Below are 10,149 nucleotides of genomic sequence, written 5' to 3' on the forward strand. Positions count from 1 at the left end.
CCATTTTACCAAATCAGGAGTAAAAATCAGTCCAGGAGAAGTTCTCCTGCGCAAATACCACCGCCCCCAATCTTAATAAATGGAGCTTGTGCAGGAGAACTTCCCACTGGGTTGTGCCTTTACAGAGGTAGAAATCAATGACTTAAGATCAACTTCCGAAACAAAAACTTTTTTTTTTTTGCAATACATGCAAAGAAATCATTTCCCTCGGAAGATGTTTTAAAGAAAGGTGGAATTAAATGAAAGAACGTAGATTAGTGGAAAGGGAAAGCATGCATATAAATTTAGCAGCAGCAACAACAAAAGGATGCCGCCTTCCCACCGGAAATCCGTCAGGCTAACTTGAAGAGAAACAGAGCAGGTAAACAATGGGCTGAAAGGTGTTTAGCTGTGTACTGGATTGTGGCCCCTGGCTCCTTTCCAGAGAAGTCAAGGAGAAGCAGAGGGTTACATCATGCCCAACGCAGAACACAAGAGCAACTGCAACACCCATTTCCTCATAGAGGCAAGTGAGGAATTACCCATGTGATACAAAAGGGTTGGGATGTGCAGCTCCTTGTTCTTTGCTCAACAGTCTTCTTCACACTTGGTACGGAAAACACACACTTAGAAACCTATTCTGGCACACCAATTACGTTGGTGTGATCTACGGACGAAGGGTGGCATACAAATTTAATAAAATTAATGAATTAATGGTACTGGACAAAACTGTTGCTTAAGCATCCTGACGGTTATGATACCCTGAGCATAATATATATATATATATATTTACTTGAAAGCAAATTCCATGGAAATCAGTAAAAATCCACCTCCAATAATTGACAATGGAAGAGATTCAACTTCAAAAGACCAGATTGCAAACTAGCTTTCTTCAGGCACAATTTTATACAGAAGCGAATATAGCTGGTTATTTTATATAAAAACAGGATCAATAATCATTTCTGACCCCACAGAATGGAACGAACTACGATTCTTTGATCTCGGTTAATTCCGACAACCTGTAGGCTTAACAGAGGCAAATGCGAATCATATGCAAAAACTGTATATCAATGGCACTTGACACCTCACAGACTGAACAGGATTTATAAGACATATACACATCAAAGTGGAGAGCATTCATAGACAATGCTGAACTTTTTACATGTCTGGTGGGAAACTCCCTATGTTTTTTTCCTTTTTCTTTTTTAATGGGCCGGAAAGAGATTTTATGGAATATTTAGAGGAGAAATAGAATCAAACCTGCCCTTTCAATTCCAACGCAATTGTGGCTTGGATATTTTAATAGTTAAGACCAAGGCTTTGTTTGTGAATCTTTTGTACAGCAACTTGTTTACTGGCAAAATACAGGAAATCACCTAAGATGCTTAATGGTTGCAAATGCAATGGGCTATTGAATCAATTGAGAAGTCTAGAACATACCACAGAGAGCTGAATTTGAAAACATTTGGTCAGTCTTTATGTAGCAGTGTAGGCATGAAAAGTGTGGAGGTATCTTTTGTACCTAACCACCAATTTTAATTTTAATTTTTTTGGGGGGGGGTCGGGGTGCAGTTGTGAAAAGATACAATTCCATGTAAGATCAAAAACCTTTCTTACTTCAAAGAAAATAAGCTGGTTTTTCACTCTGGTTATTTTGTTTGTCAAATCTCTTTACATACTGTTTTGAGCTAGAAAATGCAACCCACAGATTTTTACATAAAACCCACAGAATCAGTGCCCTTAGTTCTTGCACAGCTCCCATTCTCTTCAAATGACATTGGAACTGGACAACTTCCTGCTGTATTGCGACACATATATTGTTATAAGTAAGTAACAAAACGGTTGCCTCCCCGATACTCTCCTACGTCTTAAAAAAAAAAGGTGAGGACTCAAGAAGAGCTCATTAAAAAACACAAATCATTCAGAAGGTTGGCGAAAGGAAGAAAACATATCTGGGAAAGGTACAAAGAGACAAAAGATTCATGGGGGGAAAACAGTAATGAAAGATGCTTAAATAATAATAATTATGTTATAGAGGGTGTAATTATTGCAGAGCAAAAAAAAATTGATCTGTTTTTTAAAAGAGCAAGCCATTCTTGTGCAAACTGATGGGTGCCTGTCATTCTTAAGCTTAGTGGGGGTTTTTTAAAATAAAATTCTAAAGGCTATCACCCTCTCCCCACTCCAAAAAGCATTCCCAAAGACAGAAAGCTATTAAAGAACATTGTATTTGCCTCCCAATACAGCAGCTTTTTAAAAAAGCCTATGACAATATATAATCCTAGCTAGAGATTTGGTAAGTGGGGGAGGGGGGCCTTCAAATGTAATACAGTTGGCAAGTATTAAAACATTAAAAACGTTCGAAGGAAATATCAGATACTGCAGATTTTATTTTATTTTTTAATGTAAAAGCAGTACTTTGAAAAGATTGCAGAGATTGTGTAGAGAGCAACGGCAGGGAAATGGCTGTATGGGCTACATACGTAGGCACATACATAAAAATCTTTTCACAACCTCCACCTCTCAATTCACATGTATATACGAAGCTCCTCTTACTTCTTTGGACAGTGTCAGATCGACTCTTAAATGAAAGGGGGTTTTTTATATGAGGGTTTTACGTGGGGGTGGGGGTGTGTGTTCGATGTTGGGGGTTTTATGACATCACCAGGTTAAAGTACCCAATCAGCTCGCGCTCTGGAGAAAATTATTTCGTGGGGTGTTTCCTATAATATACTGTACTTCCAAGTCTGTCTTGAAGAAAGAAGCCAAAGGGGGTGGGGGAAAGGTGGACATGACAAGGATTTTGGTGTGCAACCTGGGTGCTTTTAAAAACCTCTTTTACGGGTTGTGGGTTTTTTTTAAAATGTGTGTGCTACTGTCTCTCTTTTTCTTCGGCTGTGGACTTCGTGGGTTTTAAAGATCTATCTGCAAATTCAAAGGAGAGCTTTTTTTAAAAATAAAAAAGAGGCACGCTGAGAGGGGGGAGATTCCTTGTTTCTTCCCTCCCCCCCTCCCCACCAAACACACACCGCTGGACTAAGATAGGAAAGGTACCAGGAGGAGGAGGAGGAGGGAAAGGACCATGGCAAGACCACAATCTTCTCCTTTGCAACCCTCTCTGGATTTCTAGAGTGGAGCAAGAAAGAAAGGCAGCGAGAAAAGGCGGCTCTGGACCATCAAGGGATGCCTTCGAAAGGAAAATTCATCACTCAACGGCGGCGGGTTGGTTTTGGGGGGTAGGAGGGAGCATGAGGAGGGGTTGGGAGAGGAACCCCTCTTTCTAGCTCCCCCCTCGCTGGTGGCTGCGAAGCCCCCCCTTTTTTTTACGAATAAGCAGATAAACAAACATGTTCCTGACCTGCGGGGTGGCTCCTGCCGCCGCCACCGTGGATTACAATGGAGATTTCCAAGCTGGCTACCAGGAAATCGACGGCATCACTTTGGGCTACTTGCAGATCAACGGCACGCGGATGTTCGCCCTGACGCAGGTCTTTAGCGACCTGTTTAAGGACATCCCGAGGGCCACCGTGAGCAAGAAGATGGAAAGCCTCAAGATCCAGAGCCGCCGCTGCGACCTGAAGGAGCTGCGCACCCTCAAAGCCATCCAGTCCGTGCCAACGCGCGCCGTCAAGTGCTCGCTCATCTCCAAGGCGGACCTGGAGGCCCTCTGCACCTCTTGCAAGGCCCTGGCCCCCAGGAAGAGGAAGAGGAAGAGGAAAAGCAAGAGGAGGGAAGCCGGGGACCTGTTCAACCGGCCCCGGTTACTTCCCGCGTACAGCGCAGCCGACGGCGCCTTTCGCGCCAACGTGGGTGCCGGCTGCGCCAAAAGGGACGCGCTCTTAGCGGCCCCGTTCGCCAGAGGCTACGAGAAAGCGGCGCCGCTGCCGAAGAGCTACAGCCGCAGCGGCCGAGAGCAGCTCCTGGCCGGCGTGCTGAGCGCTTACCCCGGCGACTTGCAGCTCCTCCACTCGGCCGTCAGGGCGCACGGCACCGGCCAAGCGCCCGGCGAGGCGGAGGCCGGGCGCACCAAGCGCTCGGCTTGCGGGTGCCTGGGCAAGGAGAAGGGTCGCTCGGCATCCTTCGCGGGCCCCAAGAGGCAAGGCACGTCGGCCGGCTACTCCAGCGACTCGGATTCCAGCGGCGCGTCCAGCCCGGCCAGCTCCAGCGACTCCTCGGAAGAGGACGACGAAGACGACGACGACGACGAAGAGTCATCTTGCAGCAGCGAGGAAGGCAGCTCCTCCGGCTCGGAAAGCAGCTCCCTGTGTAGCGGGGACTCGGTGCAGAGTACCCGCTACAGGCAGGCGGCGCTTCCTCGGATCCCACCCCAAGCTGCCTCTCCTCAAGCCCTCTCTGGCGTAGCCAAAGCCTTGCGCCCTGACCCGAACTTACTCTTCTGGGCCAGGACGCTGCGCGCCTCCACTTTGGAAAGTTTCAAGCCGGCTCCTACCACCGCGCCAAAGGTGCCCCCGCGTGAGGACCCGGAACCCCGAGTAAAGCAGGAGGCGAGAAGCTCTCCCGTCTTCCCTGCCCGTCCCAGCAGCCCCAGCGAGGGCCCGCAGCCAAAGCGAGGCTTTCGGGAAGCTTCGGAGTTGCGCGCCCCGGAGCGCGAAGACTTCTCCAAGGACGCCGACTTCCTTTGCTCCAGTGAGGACCTCCAGGTTGGCGAGCCGGACAAGGCTGAGGAATCAGCTCTGCACCAGGACTCCAAGGAAGGGTCGGGGAGGGAAGCTCAATTCGACAGGCTTATCAGGCAGTCCAAGCTGTGGTGCTACGCCAAAGGCTTCAATGTGGACGGGAAAGGTTTGCGCAGGGCCGAGCAGGCCAAAGGGAGTTCCTCCGCCTCCAGAGCCGGCCTCCTCGGCCTGGCCAAAAGCGGCAGCGACTTAGAAAGGAACGCTAAACGCAGGCGTGCCGAGCAGGAAAGGCAGGCCAAAGGGAGGCCCCCAAAGATTTCGAGGAAGACGACCAAAAAGGGGGCCACGCCGCCTTGCAAACGCTTGCTCCACACCAGCCCGGCTCCCGCCAGGAATCCGTTTTCTTTGATGGGTACCTTTCCCTGTACGCCCGCTTTGGTCGTCGGCTCTGATGGGGATCTGTGTCCTGCGTCCTCTCTGTGCGTAAAAGACTCGTGCGCCCTCTCCAAAACGCACCCGCTTTGGACCTGGCAGCTGGGGGGCAATGCCATCCCCGTGCCCCCCAGCCTGAAATTCCGGGGATACCGTTTAGAGGACTTCTAGATGGAGGATATAAGCTGGTTTACGTGCAACAGGTTGACTTTTTTTTTTTTTTTGGATGGGGGACGAAGCGAATTGAATATGTAGCCAAAAAGAGAGAGATGGAGAATCTGATATTGCAATCTGAACAAAAAATATTTACTCGGCTGTAACATTTTTTGTTTCAGTGGCCTTTAATTCCAAATAAGTGTGTTGGTGACAGCAGCTTGTGATCTTAAAACACAGTTTCTTAGAAGTAGGTTCTACTGAAATCAGTGGAACTTATTTTCAAGTAAATGTGTTAAATAGGGTAGGAAGAGATCCGACTTTCCAATCATGATTACTTTTTTTTTTAACCCTCAAGGATGCCTTGACAAATGGAATTTCTGGCATTCCTTTACTTTAAAAAGAACAAAAGCTTTGTTTTAAAGAGCTTTCTCATTCCTCACTTTCTTCAAAAGATCCCACAACTTCTGAAATGTTGAAATTTGAACCTTGGTTGGAAGTAGGCCTCAAGTGTGGAGTAACTGATGATTTAAAATGAAAAAAAAAAAACCACTCACACAAAAAACACAGCAGTACTGAAAGAGTGTAAAAGAGATTGGAGAACAAAATTTGGTGTTGTGTAATTTTTTAAAAAAAGGTATTTATGGTAGCAATACTTTGGCTTAATATGCACAACATTTTAATATGGGGAGGGCAGGAAAGGTCTGTTAGGGGGGAAAAAGACACAAAGGAAGTTTGGGGCATAGCTGACCTCCCCCTTCCTTTTAATCTGGAGTGGTTTGCTCCATGCAGAGAAATTTAAAAGAGTTGTGGGTGTGTTGTGAGGAATGAGAAAGTTTCAAGGCAGCCTCCCCTCCCCCTCCCCAGTGAAATACCCTTCTCTTCTCCCCCTCCCTCATTTGCCAAGTTAAAAGTATACTCCCCTCCCCTCCCCCACCTTTCTTCCTTAATTTGGAAGAGAAATGGCATGGCCTTTCAACCACCGCACATTAAACTCATCAAAGCATCACTACTCCTCCCCCCAGCCTCCATCCGTTTCCTGATTAAAACTAAAGCAAGACAAAAGTGACTGTTTTATCCCCAACAGCAGAATTTTGCAAGGGGATTTTTTTTTTTTAGTAGAATGGATTTCCCCCCCCCTTCTTTTTGCCTAAATTTGGGATTGTTTGTGTGTGCGTGTTGAATGGTGCAAAAAGTGATTTTAAGCAAAATGAAGTATATTCTACTGTCTACTGAAAAGGTGCAGAAGTGGGTGACGCAACTTCATTTGGGAAAAAGAAAAAAGATAAATAAATCCCTGATCTTGCTTGAACCAAAAGAAAGAAAGAGAGGGAGAGAAAAGGGTTACTTGAAACAGTTGTGTTTTTTAAAAAGGAGGTTGTTGTTTGTTGCCTAATAGAACCCTGACTTTTAAGTAGCCTTCGGTAACATTCTGTTTATTTAAAAATTTACTGGAAAAAGAAATTGGATCCAGGGGCAAATTTGCAATGAAATGCAGATGGACAATTTGATCTCCAAAGTGGAATGCAGAAAAAAGAGATTCTCCCCCCCCCCAACCACACTGTCAGAGGAAACTACACCCCCTCCCTCCCTGATACAAACAAATGTTCTTTCCTTTTATTATTCCTCTTTGTCTTCAGAGGTTTCCCTGCCTGCCTGAAATCAAAACCAAACCTCAAGCTATATATTTCCCCCGTTTCAAAATTGGATCTCAGGGCACAAGCCAGAACTGTTACTCTGGAGTTGCTGTACAATCAGTGGAGGTCACAGAACGGTTTTTTAATCAGTGCAAAGAAAGGGTTGTTCTCTATAAGGTGAATATTTCTGGAATTATTGGGAATTAAACCCAAAGGTTGAAACATGTTTATCTGGAAGTAAGCCTCCATTATAGACTTGTTTTTACTGCTCCGGGTAATTGTCATATTTTGGACAGTCTTTGTTCCCCCCTTCCTTCTATTAAAACAACATTTTCTCCTCCTCACCTCCCCAAGAATCTTACCTGGGGAAAATAAAACAAAATAAATAATGGATTAAAATTGCAGATTTCAACTTAGGGGAAATTCTGGCTTCTTGAGTTTCACGGATTTTTGGAAGTGGCAGTGAATCAAAGTGAACTTGGAACGGAGAAAATAAGATGCTTTTAAAAGGTTGCAATCCTGGACACAGTTGCAAGGGAATAACCCCATGTTGCAATTTCTGGTACTCACTTCTGATTAAACATGTTTAAAATAGCGAAACCTTTTTTTTCCCCCTTCCCCTGGCCAAAATATTCTGCCTTCTGCAGGCAGCAGTCTTGACACTCTTTTTGAGAGGAATAAGGGTGGAATTCCAGTGGAACTCAGTAAATATGCTTAGTGTAGTTCTGTTGGTTTATTTTTTCCCTTTGCCAACCTGCATTTTTGTTGGAGAGAAAGGGGAATTTGTATTGTTCAAATCCATTTTTAAAGGAAATGAGGAGTAGCTTTCCCATGCCCCTAAAGGGGAAAAATGGGTTTAAATTAGTTTGTATGAATACTCTTGGGTAGAATACATTCATTTGGGCTACCTTGATGAAGGAGGATTTCCACCTTAATTGCCCCCAGATTTTTTCCCCCCAACAACAAAAAGAATGAAACCAGATTATTCCTGGGAACACAACATAACTTGGGTGCTTTGTATGTGGAGGACTAAATTAACATTGTTGTGACTGAAAACTCCCCCTTTTCAGTAACCAGCTTTGAATATTTGTTGCCTAGATCGTAAGTTGTTTTTGCTGATATCAGAAGGAAAAAAAGAGGGTTGTGGGCTTTTTATTTTTATTTTCCTGTCAACTTGTATAGCCTGGTCTTTTTGGCTGTTCTGGTGTCTTGGGAAAACTGGAGGAATATGATGGGGGTGGGGTGGGGAGATTTTTCTTCTTGCTGCTGTCTTAATTTTCTTCAAAAATCGCCTCACAACCCTTCTCAGCCCTGTCTTATTGTGTTCAAAATTTGAGCCCAACTTTGCATAAAAGAAGGGAGGGGTCCTGGTGTTTGCCAGGCAGACAGCCCTGTTCATTTAACTGCACACCTTATTTTTGGAGGAATGTGGAATTCAGTGGAGGCCAAATATTGACATGTCCTCTCCCTGCTCCTCCCCCCTTTCAATTTCTACCTTTAACTTAATCGAGAGTTTTGTAATAGTGAGCCGGACAAGAGAGAAACAGAAAGAAAGAGTGATAAGAAGGAAGGAAATTCAGTATGAAACATGACATAGAAGGGATTTGTTAAAATGGGGGTGGGGGGAGCAGCTTCAAAAGACACAACAATCAGTGAAAGCAGTTTGTGGAATGAGGTTTCCAGAGCCTATTGACCAGTATGCAGAAGGCTGCGGAATTTGGGGGTGTTACATTCAGAGAGGGAAAATGCATGTCTTACACCACAGGAGATCCCTATGCACACACACATAAATTGTGTAATTTATCTGCAGGCACTACAGTGTGCATGCATACACAGCCTTCTCCTCAGGATCAGGGCTTAAATACAATGCTCCCCTCTCCCTTTCCTTTATATAAATATAATAAATACTCTCAACTGTTAACAAGCACGAGAAAGCAGCAAATAGAAGATTTGCTCTCTCTTTTTGGTCTGGCACAAACAGGAGATTGCAGTTAGCAGGGACATTCTACGTATCTCATTATATAAGGAAAGAATAACCTCTTCTCTGGTTCATCTCCCCCACTTGCTACACAGGAATCACAGGCACCATCCACCAGGAGTTCCTCTTTCACAAACCCCTTTGAATGGGAGTTGCATGAGAGCCCATCTTGTGCATCACCCGATCATCTCTAGAGGGATCACGCAGGAGAACTTCCAGGCGGATTGTGCCCCATCTCGTTTGTGTGTGTGTATAATTTGCATATAATTTCAGTTTCATTGTTCTTTAAAATGTACATGCAGCTATGCATAGATACGCGTTCCTTTTTCAAGGCTTGGTGTGGTGGTATTCAACTCTCCAGCCCCACCTTTTTTTTACACGTTGGAAAGAGCACGTACTTATCACATGAATGCCTATGTTGTCAGCTTGTGCGTACAAAACACATGTGGTTTATGTATGTGTCTGCTAACGTGCAGGAAGAAATTACGAGTACACAATGTGTGCATATACCTATCCTGATTTGTGTTCTTCAGGAAAGTACTAGCAGCTGCCAGGTTTGGAAGCACCTCAGAGACTAGGGCTGCAGTGCTAAGCATCTTTGCTTGTGAAACAAGTCCCACTGAATTTACTTCTCTGGAAGTACGTTACAGGGGTGCAGTCCTGCTTCTTTAGTGGCAAAAATCCCATGGATTATAGGATGATGGTGATAAATTATATATTAACTTCATTATCCCACCGTTCCTCCTTAGGGTAGCAAACCACATCCTTTTCCCCACCCCGAAAAAAGCTTCTATAAAAAAAAACAGTTTAAAACAACTAAAAACAGTTGCCATTAATTTTTTATTTTTTTAAAAACAGCTTCAGCTGAAAAGGTTATTTCACCCAGTGATCTGAGGGTTACCAGGAGTAGTATTCTGTAGAGCAGGGTTGCAATCTCCTTTCTCTAAATACAGAACCTCACATTTCCTCTGATGATCAGATGGAACATGTGTATACATGTATATAGACCCGTTCATTTCTGTGGAGGAAGCATTTGTCCAAAGTAAATTGTGGCCTGGTCTACTTCCTCCACTGAAATTGATGAGAACACACCTCACCAGGTTTTGTCTCTTTGAGTGTGTTTCACAGATGGGAAGTTGCTGGATTTTTGTAAGCTGCAATGTACCAGTTTCAGGTGCATTCACAGACAATTTTTTTCATGCATGACACTAAATGTGCGTGTCATTCCTGCAGCTGTGATGCAAATATACATTCCATATTTGCTAGCCTGTACGTAAATTTAAAAAGTGACTTTTTAAAAAAATGCAGCATGGAGAACATTCACACATATGTC

General features: G+C 44.6%; 1 protein-coding gene across 1 annotated transcript; it reads left to right on the top strand.

Moving 5' to 3' along the window:
• Window positions 1-705: 705 nt before the first annotated feature.
• EPOP (elongin BC and polycomb repressive complex 2 associated protein) lies at window positions 706-9,655 on the top strand. Its single transcript, XM_081885611.1, has one exon. It carries the CDS (start codon window positions 3,327-3,329, stop codon window positions 5,217-5,219), a length of 1,893 nt encoding a protein of 630 aa, XP_081741737.1. The 5' UTR covers window positions 706-3,326; the 3' UTR covers window positions 5,220-9,655.
• Window positions 9,656-10,149: the final 494 nt, after the last annotated feature.

This window comes from Podarcis melisellensis, assembly GCF_964234715.1.
Source record: "Podarcis melisellensis genome assembly, chromosome: 13".
NCBI lineage: Eukaryota > Metazoa > Chordata > Lepidosauria > Squamata > Lacertidae > Podarcis > Podarcis melisellensis.

Bases quoted from the DNA above. Each gene is read 5' to 3' on its own strand.
- EPOP (XM_081885611.1), top strand. From the start codon at position 3,327: ATGTTCCTGACCTGCGGGGTGGCTCCTGCCGCCGCCACCGTGGATTAC.